The following is a 20,029-nucleotide window of genomic DNA, read 5'->3' as shown; positions in this document are numbered from 1 at the left end:
GCAAACTCAGAGGGTGGAGCCGCAGGGTGCCTGGGGAGGCTGAAGGAAGCATGCTCTCTAGCCAATCCTCAGAAAACCCGTGGGAGGGACGCTTACTCACAGGATCCTACAAGGAGGAATGGGGTGAGCTGGTTAAGGTGTAAGACTGCCACGCCCAGATTTCCAGCCACTGAAGTCATGCAGACATCCATGCACTCAGTTATATAAGTAATCACGGAGATACGCAGTTTAGGAGTCACAGGCAGAGTTTGGGGGTCAAGTCCTTACTCTGGCACTTACAAACCATGAACCTTGAGGGTGGTCCTCCAGTTCTAAGCCTAAGATCCTTATACAGTAAAACATGAGTCATGCCAGGCCCGGTGACGTGCACTGTAGTCTCTGTTACTTAGGTGGCTGGGTTGAGAGGGTTGAGCCCAGGAGTTGGAGGTCACCCTGAGTAACACATTAAGTCCACATCTCTTAAAAACCAACCATACAATATATATATATATATGAATGAATGCTATTACCTGCCTACAATTTTGTGAGAATTAAAAAAATTATGTTTGTGAGGTATTCAGGCAAGAAATAGCTGGGAACATAGCACACAAGGCTCTGGATTTGAACTCCAGCACTTTTTTTTTTTTTTTTTTTTTTTTTTGGTTTTTTGAGACAGGGTCTCTCTGTGTAGCCTTGGCTGCTCTGGACTCACTTTGTAGACCAGGCTGGCCTCGAACTCACAGCGATCCGCCTACCTCTACCTCCCGAGTGCTGGGATTAAAGGCGTGCGCCACCATGCCCGGCTCCAGCACATTTTTTTAAAAAGGCATTTCTATTTAAAAAATAAAAATAAAAAAAAAAAGAACAAGTCATTTATTTGGAGAGAAAATGGCACTGGGAGTGGAACAGCTGAAGCAGAGAAGAATAGCAGGGAAATGGGGGAAAGAGAGAAGTAGAAAAGAGTCAACCCACTAAACGCAAATACGAGAGACACAAGAAAACCAGCTAATTAAAAAATAAAGTTTGAAGCTTGGTGTGGCAGTGCACATTTATAATCCTAGCACTGGGAGACAGAGACAGGCAAATCCTGGGGATCATTCAGCCAGTGTAACCAAAATGGAGAGTATCAAGTTCAGTGAGAGATCCTGTCCCCAAAAATAAAATAGGTAGACTATCAAGGTGGCTCAGCAGGTAAGGATATTGCCGCACTAAGCCTGAAGACCTGAGTTCAATCCCCAGGACCCACGTGGTAGAAAAAGAGAACCAACTCCCACAGCCTATCCCTAACCTTCCCATGTATACAATGACACATGCACTCACTCACTTCTACATATAATAAAAAATAAGGTGGAGGGCTGGAGAGATGGCTCAGAGGTTAAGGGCACTGACTGCTCCTCCCAAGGTCCTGAGTTCAATTCCCAGCAACCACATGGTGGCTCACAACCATCTATAATGAGATCTGATGCCCTTGTCTGGCCTGCAGGTATACATGCAGGCAGAGCACTGTATACATAATAATAAATAAATAAGTATTAAAAAAAATAAGGTGGAAAGTACTAGAAGAAGACACCAGACATTGGCCTCTATGCAAGCGTGGGAAACATACACACATGCATCACACACAAAATAAATATTTAAAAATAAACAAAATTATATTTCATGTATGAATAAAGCTATTTTCAGAAGCCATAAAGTTATTAAATGAAAGTCCCAGCGATGGGCTGGGCTATTTCCCTGTAAGTAGTTGGACAAGGAGGTCCCTGTGGCCTCCCAAACAATTCTGACTGTTGCCACTGCTATTGGTTTCCCTCCAGAACTACATAGTAAAATCCTATTGCTGAAGACACCACATGAGTTGGTGGCAGAGCATAAAGTAACCACGCTAGAACTGAGCTAGAAGCGTCTTCCCTGATGGCTAGCTTTGTAGAACCAGAATGTGCTATGCAGGCTAAGTGGGGTGGAGAATTGTCACTAACAACCATCTTACTCAACTGTGAACCCAGAATCCTACACCACTAACCTGCCAAGCAAGAGATTCCCACTGGTGCAGTAGTAGCAGTAGGGCTGCTGCAGGGGCGACGAGCGGTTTTCTGATTAGACTGGAATCTATTCCACAAGAAGAAAGCCAAAAGCCTGGGGGTATGGAGGCCAAAGGCACTGGTGGGGAAAACAAGAGCTGGTGCCAGTCAAATTGCCTGCTAACTACGTAACATTTGTCACTACAGATTAATGTTTTGGTCAGAGAAGCTTCCATCTGTAGTGCATTGCAGTTACTTCAAAGACTCCCTAACTAGTCAGAATGCTGAAAATAAGTGACTGTTGAACATTCAGGCCTAAATGGGATTTCTATATACCCCTCTCCAAGTCTCAGAGACCATCAGGGATGAAGGAACAGCAAGAACGTAAGAGTAAAAGATGGGGTAGAGTACTGTCTAACACTGTCTTCCAGGTATCACATGGCTATTGTACACTTTTAAAAACATTGAATTTACAAGAGTGTGCCTGTGTATATATGTGTGTGTTCCTAAACATGCATACAGGTGCCATGGCATACATGTGGAGATTAAAGAACAACTTGTGGTACTTAGTTCTGTATGTCTACCACGTGGGTCCTGAGGATTGAACTCAGGCTCTCAATTGGTGGCAATTGCCTTCACCGTCTCTTAAAGGCACAGCAGCTGTGATTGCCTGCAAAAGACTGGACCCAGCGATGTCCTACCATGAAGGTGGAGGGGCTCAGGAGGCCTTCCCCTCCCTGAGGGTTTAATAACAGTTAACAGTTGCTATGTTCCCATGCCTCTTTGAGTATTTATAAGCAGGAAATGGTTGCTGGAGGAGGGAAGAAATTGTTTTTAGGGGTGTAGACACAAGTCAGCTACCTGTGCTTTTGTAAGTGACCCTAATTAAACTCACTGGTTCACAGAAACAAACAAACAAAACAAAAACAAAAATCCAGGAAGGTAAAAGGGGGACCAACTGGGGAGAGCAGAGCACAGAGTAGGAACAAAACAAGAGGACAATGGGGAATGAACACAATCAAAATACATTACATAGTGTATGACACATCATAAGAAACCTGTTGAAGGGGCTATCTAGTAGAAAACTAAAAAAGAAAAAAGAAAAAGATAAGCTGGGCGTGGCGGCGCACACCTGTAATCCCAGCACTTGGGAGGCATTGGCAGGTGGATCTCTGTGAGTTCCAGGCCAGGGTGGTCTGTGTAGTTCTAAGCCAGCCAGGGCTACACAATGAAACCTTGTCTCAGCCCCCCAAAGGGGGAAAAGGTACTTTTAAAAAAAGGTACTTAACCCAGGAACTGGAGAGGAGTCAGGCTAACTTGGAGTTAGTTCTCATAACTCCAAGTGTTTTATCCTTAAACCATACTCAGGAAATAAGAGCATAACACCAAAGACAAAACCAGCAACAGACAAAGAAACTGGAAGGAAAATCTGCTCACTGAAGGACACTGGCCACAAAGTGAGTGGGACAAACATTTGCTGTGAGGGATTAATACCCAGACTAGACAGAAAACTCCGAAACCGAACAAAATTAAGCACTCAAAAGCTGGGTAAAGAACTGGAGCAGCAATTTCTCCAAGAAGTCACTAAGGACATGCAAAGATGTTCAGTGTCACCAATCATTAGGGAAATGCAATCAAAGCCACAAAGAGGGGCCAGGGATGTAGCTCAGTGTCAGGGAAATGGCCTTGTGTTTATGAAGCCTTAAGTTCAACTATCCATAGCACTGGAGAGAGAGAGAGACAGAGAGACAGAGAGAGAGAGACAGAGAGACAGAGACAGAGAGAGACAGAGAGACAGAGAGAGAGAGAGAGAGAGAGACAGAGAGAGAGAAGAAAGAGAGAAACCACAATGTGAGAGCACGCCTTGCTCAGTACATTGGCATTATAAAGGAAAGCAACAAAACTGAGAAGCAGCGGTTAATGAAGAAGGGACTGGAAATTGTGCGCTGCTGGCGGGAGGGGAAGTGCTGAAGCACCCGGGAGACTGGCATGGTGGATCCACAAAAAGCTAGAAGCAGGGCTGGGGTACAGCTCAGTGGTAAAGCGCTCACGTGGCACATATAAAGTCCTGACTCCAGTGCCCCCAGGACCACCAAAAGTTAAAAATAAAAATAAAAATGAGCCGGGCGTGGTGGCGCACGCCTTTAATCCCAGCACTCGGGAGGCAGAGGCAGGCGGATAGCTGTGAGTCTACAAAGTGAGTCCAGGACAGCCAAGGCTACACAGAGAAACCCTGCCTCGAAAAACCAAAAATAAATAAATAAATACATACATTCATTCATACATACATACATACATACATACATACATACATACATAAATATGAATTACCATATGACCTAGCAATTTCACTTCTGGGCAATATATCCAAACAAATTTAGAGCAAAGACATGAACAGAGATGTGCACACGCATGTTTATAGTTGCATTATCAACAGCCAAGCAGCAGGAAGAACTTAAATGTCCAACAGTGGGTGCGCAGATAACAAAACAGTATGCACACACAACGGAATATAACAAAGCCTTTATCATGCTAACGGGGATAGAGAGATGGCTTAGTGGTTAAGAGCACTGGCTGCTCCTTCAGAGGACCTGAGTTCAATTCCCAGCACCCACATGGCAGCTCACAACTGTCCGTAATTCCTGTTCCAGAGAATCTGACACCCCTACTCAGACATGCAGGCAAAACACCAATGCACGTAAAAAATAAATTATTAAAAAAAGAGAAATCATGCCAAGTGAAACAGACACAAAAGGACAAACCCTGGGTGGTTCTTCAGAGGAAAAGTCCTAGAGAGTTAGGTTGATAGTGTCTGAAGCAGAATGGCAGTTGCCAGGAGCTGAGGAGGGAGCCCAGGAGATGGTCTTTCAGATTCATGAAATAAAGTGGCCAGTGATGGATGGTGGTGACGCTCCCCACAAAAATGGGCACCAGAGCCACTATATATTTGTTTAAAATGTTTAAATGGAGGCTAAAGAATAGCTCAGGCATGTAAGAACCTAAGCCTGATCTTCAAAACTCACATGAAAGTGCACAAGAGACAGCCTTCAGCCCCAGCACTTGGGAGGCAGGGAAGGACAGATCTACACAGTGAGTTCTAAGCCTGCCAGAGCTACACAGTGAAACACTGGCTAAAAACACCAAAAAGGAGCACTAGGAAAGCAAGACAGGAGGACCCCTGGGGCTCACTGGCCAGCCATCATAGCCTAATTTGTGAGCTTCAAAGCAATAAGAGACTGTGCCAGTTCCTGGGGATGCCTCCTGAAGTCGTCCTCTGGTCTCCACACACAAACACATGCGTAAAAATGGTGTTACATTCATATAAATTCTGTTACACGCCTCTTACCAAAATGCTTTAAAGAGACAAATGACTGGACACAGGTGCTTCACAGAACAGTGAGTCCAAAAGATGCATGAGACTAACTGGGCTGCAGCAACACAGTCTCTCCTCCTCCTGGCAGCAGCCGCATGTGAGCTGGAAGGCAGAATCACGCCCCCAACACGAGGAGCCTCCCAGAGGACTGCTTTAAGAAAGAAGGGTAGCAGGCTTGATGTTCAGACGGAGAATATCAAAGAGAATCTTTTGTCGGGAGAAAGAAACACTAACTAGGGGCCAGGTCAGAAACTGGCCTGTACAAACCCTCTTTTCTAAACACAGCAAGGGCCAGAGAGTGTGCTCAATGGGTAAAGGCATTTGCTCACAGGCCTGGATCCCACAAGATGACAGAGAGAAATGACTCCCAAGCATTGTCATCTGCCCTCTACCTGAGCACTGTGGCATGCACATAACCATACTCATACATAAGATAAATTTTAAAAACTTAAACCAAATTGAGGGGCGCGGGGGTAGAGAGGAGGCTCAGCAGTCAAGATCACTTACTAGTCTTCCGGAGGACCTGGGTTTGGGTCCCAGCACCTACCCAGCAGCTCACAACCATCTGTAACTCCAGTTCCAGGGGATCTGATGACTCCTCTGGTCTCCCTGGACACTGGATGCATGTGGTGCAGACACAAATGCAAGCAAAACACGACCCCCATACACACACACGCACGCATAAAAATAAATAAAATCTAAAAAGAGAAAAAACAAGTTGGCCCAGGCCCGAAAACTTGAATGCCATAATATCCTTCCAGACTACTGGGTCAGTCAAAATATTCTGGCTGCTTTATCTTCAGGCCAAGAGCAACATCCCTCATACGATACTCCTCAGAGCAGTGTGCTTATCCCTCATTATCAGCATTCTCTCTGAGAATCCTACATCTAAAGTCAGAAAATACATAACTAGGTACAGGGAGATTACACAGGAACATGCTAAGAGGCTAGAGGATGTTGCTTTCCAGAGAATAAAACAAAGACAAAAATAGGAAAAAAAAAATCTCAAGGAATTTGTAAGGAAGTTTATGACAGAAATTTTATTCTCCTTTTAAATTTTTCTGTTCTTCCTGTTTTCTTTGTGGTTGTCACAGATTTTTTGTTTGTTTTTATTTTTTGAGACAGGGTTTCTCTGTATAGCCTTGGCTGTCCTAGGCTCACTTTGTAGACCAGGCTAGCCTGGAACTCACAGAGATCTGCCTGCCTCTGTCTCCCGAGTGCTGGGATTAAAGGCGTGCACCACCACGCCCAGCTGTCACTGATTTTTTTTTTAAAGCAGTTACATGAGAATGTGAACTATCCCAGGTCGTGGCACTCCTAGAGGCCCTACTCTTGTACATGTTAAACAGTAACATGTGCAACAGGAGCAGCTGAGCCCCATGTGTTTTTCCAGTCTGGTGTTCTATAACCTTTCCGGGCAAGAGGGATAAATCTTCTCAGAGCCCCAGATGTTGCCCCAGTCCTCCACTGACCTGTCCCTTTCATCTCTAAGGGAGGTTCATGGGAGTGTCCCTATCCCTGACCTTGGAGCAAGAGTCATGGTCTATAGCTAGTTTCTTAGTAGGACCCAGCTTATCACTCTGCACAGGTGGGGCTTTGATACTAAGAGAGAATGATGTCTCTGGAACTTTCCAGGGCAACCCAATGCAACTCCCTGAGGCAGGACGCTGGGGTCAGACTCTAGCTAGCTCCCTCACCACTAGCCACGTGACCCTAGGTAGGTTAACACATTTTTGTGCTGCCCTGATGGTTCCCATCTGCAAATCAGAGATAATAACAGTATCTCTTTACACCACTGAGGCGAAGATTAAATGACTTTAAGATGCAAGGAGCCGTTTATACATCTAGCTTGTTACTATTTCCTCCTCTCCTTTATTCTCTTACTTCTTTAACCTGTCCAATCTTACCCAATCACCTTCTGCCTTTCTGTCTTATGTGTTCTAGGTACCTGCCCAAGGTCTTTGTTTGACTGAACAACCTGGTAAATGCTTAGCTAGGCATGTACAGGTGAGCAATAAAAAGCCACTGAATGTCTTAGGACATGAGTTAGAAATAGTCACCCTTTAGAAATGGTCCCCAAAACTCCATATTTAGTGTTTGAAGATGTCAAGAATCCCACCTATAGCAATGGTTCTCAACGTGTACCGGCAGCAGCATGGCTAGGGAGCTGATTAGAAATGCAAAGTTCTGGAGCCTGCCTCAGAAGCTCTGAGTAGGGCACAGCATTCCAGCTTAGCAGGCCTTCCGGGTTCGGATGCTGATGAATTATGCATTCCGAGCCCAAAAGTGACCTTCGGGGCAGTGCCAAGTGAGCACTGACCAGTAAAGGATTCCAAGCTTCATTTGCCGCTGGCCTTCACAAATGACTTAGCTTCCCAGAGCCTAAATGTGTTTAGGTCAAACAGAAATGGCAAGACTCAAACAATTCTTTCAGTGGTAGAAAGAATGGGTGAAGGATTCTGAGGCTTCGATGATAGTCTGTGCACAGAGCCTGCAAACGTTGTTGTGTAGGAATTTCCAGTTCCACAGTGAGACCCTGTGAGTTCCTTTCGGTCTCCTTCTGTGTGTCTCACACAGTTGTAAGGACGAAAGAAAATGATGAAGCCAAGGGCTTTGCACAACTGCCAACTGTTAAGACACTCAGAGGGATAACTAATTATTCTTGATATAAATAGCCAGGCTGGAGTTCATCGTCTCCCATTCATAGAACACTGGGAAGACTTCACATCCGACACCACCCAGGCTCCAAACACAAACGCTGTGACTGATTATCTGCCTCCTGTCTGTGGCTGAATCACTTTGGGGGGGGAGAGAGAGAGAGAGAGAGAGAGAGAGAGACAGACAGACAGACAGACAGACAGACAGACAGACAGACAGAGACAGATAGAGAGACTGACTTTGAATTTAAATGAATATGTGAAAACATTTCTAGCCAATGCAAGGGAAATGAAAGGCATCTGCAAAACACCATGGACCTGACCGGAGAACACCTGATACATGGCGTTCAACTTCATCCATCCCTAAGTAGTAGAAGCTTGACATTAACGCAGTCATACCTTAAATTTGTTTAACTGAACCAAACAGCACCACATTAGAAGTCTGTAATAATTTCTCCACCAGCTACTCCAGCCCAGTGCATGTTTAGTGAGGATGTTTTCTCTCCTAAAAGCTCCTTGGTGGTAGCTTTTAAATATTTGCATATCCACACTTGCCTAGCACTCATAAGGCGCTGGGTCCAAGCATAACCCCACAAATGTCTGTATTCCCGAGGCCTGGGACCTTACAGGTACTCAGAAATGACCAAGATACTTAGGTATGAGGCATGTGTACCTAACAGTAACTACCTTATGGAAGGGAAAATAAAGTCTAGAAACTAAAAGTTGAAGCCAATTAAGTAAAGTCAATTTAGCACTGCCTTTAATCCTGATACAGGGAAAAAAAGTATCGTCTTTGATGTTGCCCACCCTGCCTACCACACTCCCCACAGCCACCTCTCTCCTCTCCTCAGTATGGTGATCAGATAAACCCGTGTCCTCTCCCCTCTCCCGGCTCATTCAGTTGTCCCCAAGGCGCACCACACCGTCCTCCTGGCCTGCAGAGTACCTCAGACTCCGAGGGCACACCCACCCCTGTCCTCCACCCTCTTGTGACATCTTCTGAACTTCTACATCTAGTCACCAGTCCAGGTAGTGCTGGGCTTTCTCCCAATCTACACCCCAGGACAAGACCCCGCCTCTCTTACCTACCAGAAACAGTCATTTCACTCCTCAGAGCCTCAGTTTTCTCATCCCTAAAGTGGGAAGGACAGCTTAGCACCAAACAGCTGGAAGGATCAAATGATCCCTGGACAACTGATTTTAGCTACTGGCTTAAATATCTATTTATTTGATTTATCTATCTATTTTATTTTATGTGCATGTGTGGGCACCTGAGTGCGTGTATGAGAACCACAATCATGCAGGAGCCCATGGGAATCAGAGGAGGATGCTGGGTCCCATGGATTTAGAGTTGTAGGTGGCCCACCATGTGGGCACCTGATCCTTGGTCATCTTCAAAAACGGTAAGCCGGGCGTGGTGGTGCACGCCTTTAATCCCAGCACTCAGGAGGCAGTGGCAGGCGGATCACTGTGAGTTCGAGGCCAGCCTGGTCTACAAAGTGAATCTAGGACAGCCAAGGCTACACAGAAAAACCCTGTCTCAAAGAAACAAAAAAAGAAAAGAAAAGAAAGAAAGAAAAAATAATAGGTGCTCTTAACCTCTGAGCCATCTCTCCAGCCCTGTAGCTGCTATTACAGTTTAAGAGATTTGTCATTTTTATGTGTAGGGATGTTTTGCCTGCACATATGTCTATATATCACATGTATGCTTGCTGACAGTCCCCAGAGCCAGAAGTCTCAGAGTTCTTGAGACTGGAATTAACAGATGGTTGTGAGCTGCCATGTGGGTGCTGGAAATCAACCCTGGGTTCTCGGGAAAGGCAGCCAGTGCTTTTAATTGCTGAACCATCTCTCTGGTCCCTTAGCTGCTGTTTTAAGCATAAGCCTGTGGTTGCTATTCCTGTATACCCTCTCCTCAGGCTCAGAGCATACTTTTTGTTGCTGATGATGGTTTCTTGGGATAGTGTCTCATGTAACCCATGACTGCCTCAAACTCTCCATGAAGCTAAGGCTGGCCTTGAACTCCTGATCCTGCTGGCTCTACCTCCTCCTGGGATTACAAACATGCACCACCACTCCCAGAATAAGAGCATACTTTTTAAAAATCACAATAGCAAGCAGGGCCTGGTGGCGCACGCCTTTAATCCCAGCATTCAGGGAGGCAGAGGCAGGCGGATCTCTGTGAGTTCGAGGCCAGCCTGGTCTACAAAACAAGTCCAGGACAGCCAAGGCTACACAGAGAAACCCTTTCTAGAAAAACAAAACAAACACAGAAACAACAACAACAAAACCTTACCAGCCGGGCAATGGTGGCGTATGCCTCTAATCCCAGCATTTGGGAGGCAGAGGCAGGTGAATCTCTGTGAGTTCGAGGCCAGCCTGGTCTACAAAGTGAGTCCAGACAGCCAAGGCTACACAGAGAAACCTTATCTCCAAAAACAAAAAACAAACAACAACAACAAAAAACTTTACCAAGAATCACCTTTACTTCGCCACAACACTACAGAATATCCATTAAAAATTCAATCTGTCAATGTATCATTTTTACAAACTAAAATGACTAAGGCCTAGTGCTGACTGCTGGCTGCCTAGCAACAGGGACCCTTCATCATCTTCATGATCAAATTTCTTTTTCTTACTATTTACTTAGTTCTGTATGTGCATTTGCCTGTACAGATGATTATATACCATGCACTTGCCACAAAGGCAAAAAAACAAAATAGTGTCAGATCCCCTGTAGCTCCAGCTATAGAGGGTCATGAGTCGTCATGTGGATACTGGGAGCTGAACTTGTGACCTCTGCAGGAACAACAAGTGCTCTTAATAAGAACCATCTGTCCAGCCCCTCAAATGTCTCTTATAAGCAATAGTGGATCTGAGGACTGGGAGAGTATTTTCCAGTCACATCACACAGCCTCTTCTGATAGAAAACCTATCCTGACTTAATTATTCTACTGTGGACCGAAAGATGGCCCAAGTCACTGAGTCTCTAGAATGTTCCATATAAGATGCACCAAGTGCTGGTCGCCACCATTCCCTTCAAATCAAGCACTCTGAACACAAGTTTCTCCCCACTCTTCCCTCCTTTTCTCTCAGCAGACAGTCACTCTCAGGCTTAGAAGACTTCTGAAGTGACACAGCCAAGTCATTCAACTCGGGTCACATTTAACACTTTTACTTCCTCATGTCCATTCAAACACCCCTACATCCCTTATCTGTCCTTTCTCCATTCTTCCCCTTGTACTCCCCCCAGCTTCCCTCCTCTAACCCCCAAAGACTGTCAGGTTCACTGCCTTGAACTCAACCCTGGGTTGAGAAGTGAGTTTGGGCTGCAGTGAAAGAACACTTGAAGAAGATAAGGACAAAACAGAAAAGGAAGTGAGTGAGAGGAAAGGAGAGTGCGACCCTAGAGACAGTCAGGGCTGGAGAGACGACTCAGTGGTTAAGAGCACCGCTGCTCAATCCTGAGAGCTGGAGCCTGGATCCCAGCACCCAGATCAGCCAGATCACAAACGCCTGTGAAGGCAGCGGTGGTGGCGCACGCCTTTAATCCCAGCACTTGGGAGGCAGAGGCAGGTGGATCGCTGTGAGTTCGAGGCCAGCTGGTCTGCAAAGCAAGTCTAGGACAGTCAAGGCTACACAGAGAAACCCTGTCTTGAAAAACAGAGGCTGGAGAAATGACTCAGTGGTTAAAAGCACTGGTGCTCTTTCCAGAGGACCAAGGTTTGGTTCCCAGTACTCACATGGCAGCTCACAACTGTCTGTAACTCCAGTTTCAGGGGATATTAAAACCTCTTCTGGCCTCTGTGGGCACAAGGAATGCAAGTGGTATATTGACATACATGAGGACAAAACAAATACATAAAATTGAAATTTTATATATATGAGAGAAAAAGGGAAGGAGGGAGGGAGACAGAGACAGAGAGACAGAGACTCAGGTGAGCATCAGAAAACAAACTGTCATAAAAATGGGAAAAGACTTTCAGGTCCCAGTATCCATGATCACTTATAAAAAAAAAAACACTGTATCAAAAGTTTTTTAAAATGCCAATTAACCAACAGAAGAAGTGTCAATAAATTCACAGGCTCCTCTGAAGACAGAAAAGCAGGCTAAAATTCATATGCAAAGTAGAAAATAAAATAAGCAAATCTCTGCTGCCTGAACTGGTCAAAGCCATAAGGGCAGTACAGATCCTAGTTCATAAAAGATAATTCCAACCAGCCCGCAGCCCAAGCTTTTAATTTTTACAAATTTTATGTATGTGGGTGTTTTGTTTGCCCATCTGTCTGTGCACCATTTACATGCCACGTATATAAAAGATGCCGGAAGAGGGCAACCAACACCTGGAACTGAAGTTACAGCCAGTTGGGAGCCACTCTCCAGGTGCTGGGAATTGAACCTTGGTCAACAGCCAGTGCTTAACCCTCGAGCCAGCTCTCCAGCCCCAAGACCCAGCTTTAAAAGAAAATAGTCGGCATTCTTGACTGAGCAGCTGGCATAAGCACCTGCCTTGGGTGAAAGGTCAAACTGCTTGTTTATCATTTATTACTTCCAGTCGGAGGTCAAATCGGGTGGTGTGGTGGGGTGTGTCTGTGTGTGTGTGTCTTACATGTGTAAGCGTGTAAGCACGCTAATGTTGTACCACTGAACTATGGCCCAGTACGCAAGTGGCTTTTTCAGTAAGGAAACGTCTCAGTGGCCACATTATTATGCCTTTGCCTGTGCTTTTCCTTACACAGCATGGTGCCCATTTCTAGCTCCTCATAGTATCTAGACAACCGCTTAACATAATATACTGGGAGAACAAGAGTCAATGTAAGGAGACATTGAATAGCAACAAGAAAGATTACAAACTTTCGAACTTTTGGAGTCCCACCACATCTTATCTCAAAGCAGCTCGCGTAACAGACAAGCGAACGCCGAAACACGAGGGCACAAGGTCAAGAGGGTAGTCCCTGGGAAAGTCACTGGAGTTCAAGTTTCCGAGTTTCCAGTGACGTGCTTATCAAAAAGCAGCCACGGCCTCCCTTCCTTCCTAGGAGGCTCTGCAGCCATGAAATCCCCCTGCCAAGACAGCCATCTTCCCGGAGCGCCTCCCCCATGCCAGGCCCTCCTACAAGCCTTGGCTGAGTTGCACCTCAAATTAGAAGTCGTGCAGCATGGGACATTTTCTGGGAAGGTGCCCAGCCTCAGAGCCATTGGTACCAATGAGCCAGGGACAAGGATGGAAGAAGTAACATGCCACAAAGGCTCTAGGAGACAGAGGCCCTGGGAGCAGATGCTCGCAGTAACATCTCCCATCGCGCAAGGGTAAGAGGACCAGCACGGACACTACTTCTGGGGAGAGACTTGAAAGGCTGGACCCTGACGGGCAGGGATGCAGGGGGCCTCGTTCAAGCCCAAGTTGCACCCCGGGTAGGGTGAGGTGGCACCAGCGTCAAGCAGAGGCCTCGGGACAAGGATGCCCAGTCCACCTTTGGCATGACATCGCTTATTGGCAGAGGCCCAAGCTGCACGTGAGAGGGTATATATCAGCGCGGGGATGGAGGCCCTTGGCGCTCACCAGCCCGGCCAGCCGCTCTGTGGCTCACTCAACGCCTGCCCGACACGCGGCCTTACCGAGACACTGCCCTACAGGGGTGCTGAATGGATTCCCCAGCAGGAACTCCATCTCGGCGGGCCTCGTTCCGGCCCGGACGCCTGTGTGCTGCGGGGCTCCGCTGACCGCGCCGCGCTCTGCCCTGACTGACACTTGCCCCCCGCCCCACCCTCGGGAACGCCGAGCGCAGGTCGCCCTCTGGGTGCTTCTCTATTGGACAGCGTCTAACCCAGCCCGCCTCCGATTGGACGGCGCGCCACTCTCAGTGAAGTCCCACCCACCCCGCGGCGTCCGATTGGGCATCAAAGCAAGCTAAGTCACCGGGGTTCCCCCCGCCCCCCGTCAGCCGTAGCGGCACAGCCCCCCTTCGGACCCGCCTCCAAACGAGGGGCCGTTCTTTTTGATTCATTAGTATGTTGGTCAGTCTAGAGAATCTTTACTATCATTGGATAAAAGGTGTGTCGCTCACTTAAGTAGGCGGGCAGAAAGGAAGCGTTACTCGAAGTTGCAGCTCACTGACGGTGCTGATTGGAGACACGTTTGTTTTCTTCAAGTCTGGTTGGTGTGAGAAATGTGGTCACGTGACACATCAACTTTCACCCAGGATATTTATTGCCTGACTTCCCCTTAGCAACCAAGTGGCGGTGCTTGGTTCCCTAGCAACCAAGTGAAGCGTCTGCTACAAGGAGAGGTAAGAGGCAGGAATCTTTTGCCTGACTCATGTCTGTCCTGTAACTCTTCTCTGAGGCCATTTTACACTTGTACTGCGACTTAATCAGGCCCTTCAAGAAGAAAATTGCATTTAGATTCTTCAGCCAGCAAAAGCAAGTAGGAAGGGGGTCCATCTGCCTTTTTCCTGCCTTGATCCGTTTCACAGAAAGAGAGGTACCCCATCCACTGATAACTCCTTCTAGAATTTGGCTTTTATATCCACCCTCTTGATGTGCAATACGTTATTACATTCGGTGCTGTGTGAAGTGTTTGGGGGTGAGAATACAGATACTAGGGTTCCCTATCAGTCTCTGCCAGTAATTCACATATATTTTGCCCCTGCCCAAGCCTCAGTTTCCCTATCTGGGAAGTGAGGGCGCTAAGATACTCTTCCTTTTTTTAGTAGCTCCCAAAGCTGGCGTGTAATTAAATAAATTGTGTGCACTGAGAGTAAAACAAGCACTCAGCAGTTGCTTTTATTCTCCTCATTTTGTGCCCCGTGGGGTCTCAGGTCCAGTTGATGCAGGGTGTTGTTTCCCAGGAAAACCTGGGCTATTTCCCAGGGAAGAGGCTACCTGGTTGACTTGTATATAAAACGTTCTGCTGCTTCTCCACGTCCTATCTCTGGTCTTCACCAAGGACACCATCATCAGGCAAGTCAACTGGGCCCACGTTTGGATAAATTATTGAAATAATCCCCATAGGGGACGATTCTTTGGGCCTAAACCTAGGGAAAAACCATCATAAACACAAGATGCGGCAGTGGTTGTTCCTAGTGTGCTGCTTACGGCAGAGTCAGGGTTAGGAAAATGGGTTCTGCGTTAGACAAGAGGTCAAGCCTTATGGTAAATCTGCACATTGGTCAGTCTGGGAAAGCCTTACTGTTACAAAGATCCCTACTATGTGCTTTTGTAGCTCTGCACACCCACTAACTTGCCAATGCTTGTAGGTAAATATTGGGACAATTTATTTAATTCAAATCTGAAAGAGAAATCAGGCCACACCCCTTCAGTACCCTCTCTCAAGGTTGGTTTTAGAGGGCTGCTGTGATCTTGTAGCTCTTTCCCTCTCTTTTTCTCCTTACAGCTATGAGCAGGCCTTACTCCCTCTAATGCCTGGGCCAAGACAAACTTGAATTACAACTGTATTCTCTTGTCTAGGCCTTCCACCATGCCAGGGGTCATAAAGACCAGGTCAGGCCAGGTCACAAAGCATGAAACTAAAAGCCACCACTGCTCCTCCCCACATCAAAAAAAAAATCTTTATGAGTCAGAAGCTCCCTTTTTTCTCCAGAACCGAGGGAGCTAATGGACCTGGAAGGTCTGTCTTTCCCTTCTGGGCGTCCACACACTGATGCCATCTCCTCTAGGGTTCTCCCATTTCTGGGCTCCTCATCACTGTCCACGAACTTTTAACTCTCCTAGCAAAGTTCTTCTGGAGGGCAATTTATTTCAGCTTCCATTTCTATGAAACTCTCCCCACTACTCTTCTTTCTAACATCTGTGACAGCCAATCAGTTGCCTGGGGCATAGCCTTCCAAACTAGATTCTGTCTCAAACTGGGAATAATTAGTCCTACACATAAACTAAGTTCCTGGAGATGCCCCAGACCCCCATGTTGCAACTACTCTGGGTCACTCCTTCCTTTAGCTTACTTTTTTTTTTTTTGACACAGCCTCTCTCTGTGTAGCTCCAGCTGGTATGGAACATACTATGTAGACCACGCTGGCCTCGAACTCATAGAGATCTGCCTCCCAAGTGCTGGGGTTAAAGGCATGCGCCACCATGCCTGACAACATGACTCCTTCTACAATTCTTGCCACAGCCGCTATAATGAGATTTTTTTTAACTAAATTTTGATCCATCCCTGCCTTATAAACCCTAGGAGCAGCCGGGCATGTAGCACACACCTTTAACCCCAGCACTCAGGAGCCAGAGGCAGGCGATCTCTGAGTTTAAGGCCGTCCTAGTCTACAAAGTGAGTCCAGGACAGCCAAGGCTACACAGAGAAACCCTGTCTTGAAAAAAAAACCAAAACAAACAACAACAAACAAAAACCAAAACAAACAAACAAACAAAAAACCTAGGAGCGTCCCAGCCACCATAGGATAGAAAGGCAAAGCAGACCCTTTCTGTTTGTTTGCCTGCTTGCTTTGTTTTTTTGTTTTTTGAAACAGGATTTCTCTGTGTAGCCTTGGCTGCCCTGGCACTCACTCTGTAGACCAGGCCTTTCTAGTTTCTTTTTGGTTTTCTGAGACAGGGTTTCTCTGTACAGCTTTGGTTGGTCTGGACTCTTTGTAAACCAGGCTGGCCTTGAACTCACAGCAATCCACTTGCCTCTGCTTCCTAAGTGCTGAGATTAAAGGCATGTGCCACCACGCCTGGCCTCCTTTCTATGTTCTTTCTTGGGATCTTCACTGTGCTATTCTCTCTCCATGCTTTTTCTCCAAATTGTATCTTCCATGGCCAGGCCAACTGTCCCTACCATGTGCTTGTATAGTTCCCCACACCCACTAGCTTGTTTGCTTGGTTTTTCTTTTGGTTTAGTTTTTTGGTTTTTCGAGACAGTTTCTCTGTATAACAAGCCCTGACTGTCCTGGACTCTCTTTGTAGACCAGGCTGGCCTCCAACTCATAGAGATCCTCCTGCCTCTGCCTCCAGAGTGCTGGGATTACAGGCCTGCACCACCAGATCTGGTTTTTTAACTAACTTGTTTGTAAATAAATATTGGTATGATGATTAAATTCCTGTCTGAAACAGAAGACCTGTCTGGGTCATTCATAGCATGTAGTAGTTACTCAGTATGGATATGTAGAGGAAATAGAAGATCTTAGAAAAGTGTAGGAGGAAGGGATTATCCACCTAACAGGAAAAAGACAAAGATTTAAGCTGGTAAAATTGTTTTGCCAAAGATACACAATTAGAATCAAAGTCCTTTCCTGGGTGTGATCGTTTAGCAAAGTTCCTACACCAAGCCTACACTGCATGGAACCCGCTGAGCTTGCCTGAAAGCTGGCTTGACCTGTCAAAGTTAATGGGCTTTGATGAAACAGAGGTCAGAGTTTTGACACCAGCACTGAGTCATTTCCCACAGCACAGCACCTTTAAAAAAGAAAAGAAAAGAAAAAAAATCTCCAAGTACTTTCCAGATAACATCTGGCAAATGAGACACATTAAAATTTCCCCAGAGGTAAATCTGAGGTTGGTAGTAAATTGTGAGAACCCTTAAGGAAAACTGTTTAGGAAGACTAGGAAGTTGGTGAGCACAAGAGCTGTCCAGGGAGGTTGACTCAGCCAGTCACCTGAGGAGGAGGAGTCAGACTGGAAAGAGTAGGCTGACAAGGCTGAGGTTGTGAAGAAAGTGGGGCACAGATGGAGAAAGGGCAGGGACCATGGGAGATACTGACACGCACTGAGCCCAGATAAGGCACCAATGGCAGGCCAAGAAAGCACTCCATCCAGCCAGGTTTGGTGGCACATGCTTTTGATCCCAGCACTCGGAGGCAGAGGCAGGTGGATCTCTGTGAGTTGGAGGCCAGCCTGGTCTACAGAGCGAATTCCAGGACAGCCATGGCTACACAGAGAAACCCTCTCTTGAAAAACCTAAAAAGAAAAAAAAAAGAAAGCACTCTATCCAAGTACAGCTGGTGAGCCAGTGAGATCATTGCAATTACTTACAAGAGGATGAGTGACTCAAAGCCAGCCTCATCACTGAAAAGCCAACCCCAGCATGGATGACAAATCGTGACAGTTGCATCCCAGAGCTCTAAGCCTAACTTACAGCCCCACTCATCAAAGATAGTCTTTCTTACTCAGTAATTGTTTACTCCCTAATAAGCTCTTTTGTTGTTTGTTTCTAGGCTTTTTGTTTTGTTTTGTTCTGGAACTCACTATGTAGACTAGGCTAGTCTCAAACTCACAGAGATCCTCCTGCCTCTGCCCCTCTCTGCCCCTCTGCCTGCCTCTGCCTCTGCCTCCCTCCCTAGTGCTCCAATTAAAGGTATGTGCCACCATGCCCAGCCTTATGGAAACTTTTTTTTTTTTTTTGGTTTTGCCTCTGCCTCCCGAGTGCTAGGATTATAGGCGTGCGCCACCACGCCTGGCTTCTTATGGAAACTCTTAAGTAGCCACCTAGTATTGTAACTTTGTGAGCTTCTTGAGTGTTATGAGTCACTCTCCATCCAGGAAGGAATGTTTTAATTCAGAGGAAATGGCTACACAACACGGGGTTGGGGAGTGGAAGGGAAGCACACAAGAACTAGTGACATCAGAATCCTTGATCAGGGAGAGTAAGAGAATAGAAAGTGGATGCTTATATATGGGTGGTACCAGAGAAAGGAGGGAGGCCATCACAAGTCAGGTAGAAGGGAGTCAGACTGTCAGGAATCATGGCAGAGCAGTCGTAGGTTGCTCTGGCCCTGCAGAATAGAAGGCATGGGGCATTGGCACCTGAAGTCAAGATGGGGAGAAGCAGAGGTTCAGGAGACCAGTGGTCAAGGGTAGAAGGGAAGAAGGGAAGGGAGCAGCAAGTGGGAACAGAGGGGAGAAGACAGAATTCCAGCAGACTGACAGGAGCACACAGCCTCACCTTTCTGGGCTTGGGACCCATCACAACGACATCTGAGCAGCTAGCCCTCCAGGCTGTGATCTACCCAGCCAAGCAGAGCAGTCAAGTATAATTAACCCAACACACAGACCCTGCCGCCAACCACAGTGCCTCAGCAGATCCCTTTGGGCCATTAGCCACTGAACCTGATTTAGCTTAAGTAACAGAGAAATTAATGTAAGAAGTCCACAATTGGAGAAAGGGGGACAAACATGTACAGGGCCTGGGCTTAGGGAAACCGGCAAGTAAACAACCTGCTGTGTGTATCCTGCTCTCTACCTAACGTGTGCCTGGCGAGCACACCAGCTGCATGGTCCTCCCCAGTCAAGCAGCTAGCTCATATGCTCACTCTCATTCTGAGATCTCGGGGGAGAACATGAAAGGCCACCTTGGGTCAGTGTGTCTTCCATCCATGACTGTCTCCCTGGAGATGAGGTGCTCCCAGAAGGGCCACTGCAGGCCGGCACTTCCAAGAATCACTGTCAGTGGTTTGTTCCAAGAGACCTAGGTAACCACAGAAACAGAAGCTGAGAGACTAGCCACAGGATCATAACCTTGAGGGGACCTGAGAACTACATGGCCATAGGCTGTGTGGGCACCAGCCCTGTGGGCCCAGGTAGACACCCAGCTGTGGTTGTGAGGTCACGCAGTGAACCCCTGATGAGGACTCAGGTGGCTGCTGGGAAGGCCTGGGGCAGCCTTCCAGCAGTGCATTTGCCCCCAAAGAACAGCAGGCGAGGGATGGGAGTAGGTAGCCAGTAGCCTGGCAGGCCATGACACCAAGACAGACACAGCCTGATTCTGTTCTTAAACCAAAGGAACCGAGGAGGAATCCAATTTCTCAGAGAAGATGAGCCGGCCATATGACTCAATGGAGCCCAAAGTGATGGATGACGACATGCTCAAGGCAGCCGTTGCGAGGCAGGGGCCCCAGGAAGAGGCTGGGCAGCTCGCCAAGCAAGAGGGCATCCTCTTCAAAGATGTGCTCTCCCTGCAGCTGGACTTCCAAAGTATGTATCTTGGATGCCCATGACGTGGCCTGGGTGGGAAAAGGCCCCCTGACTTCCTCTACCCTATTTCAATCCC

At 46.9% G+C, this 20,029-nt stretch overlaps 2 protein-coding genes across 5 annotated transcripts in view; one reads left to right on the top strand and one right to left on the bottom strand.

Annotated features, from left to right (window-relative positions):
* TOM1L2 (target of myb1 like 2 membrane trafficking protein) overlaps window positions 1-13,807 on the bottom strand; it is a 128,010-nt gene extending 114,203 nt beyond the window's left edge. For all 4 annotated transcript variants that reach the window (XM_084763735.1, XM_084763736.1, XM_084763737.1 and 1 more), the window contains exon 1: window positions 13,648-13,807. In XM_084763735.1, the coding sequence (XP_084619861.1) occupies window positions 13,648-13,699 (52 nt within the window). In that variant the 5' untranslated portion in view covers window positions 13,700-13,807. The remainder of the gene's footprint in view (window positions 1-13,647) is intronic.
* A 146-nt stretch (window positions 13,808-13,953) lies between these two features.
* The window catches only part of DRC3 (dynein regulatory complex subunit 3), a 47,650-nt gene continuing 41,574 nt past the window's right edge, over window positions 13,954-20,029 (top strand). Inside the window, exons 1-2 of the mRNA XM_084763747.1 lie at window positions 13,954-14,318; window positions 19,762-19,953. Coding sequence (XP_084619873.1) covers window positions 19,794-19,953 — 160 coding nt within the window. The 5' untranslated portion in view covers window positions 13,954-14,318; window positions 19,762-19,793. The remainder of the gene's footprint in view (window positions 14,319-19,761; window positions 19,954-20,029) is intronic.

The sequence above is a fragment of the Acomys minous genome, assembly GCF_964271855.1.
Source record: "Acomys minous genome assembly, chromosome: 16".
NCBI classification, from domain to species: domain Eukaryota; kingdom Metazoa; phylum Chordata; class Mammalia; order Rodentia; family Muridae; genus Acomys; species Acomys minous.
Note: the sequence above shows the minus strand (reverse complement) of the source record. Positions and strands in the feature narration are given on the sequence as shown.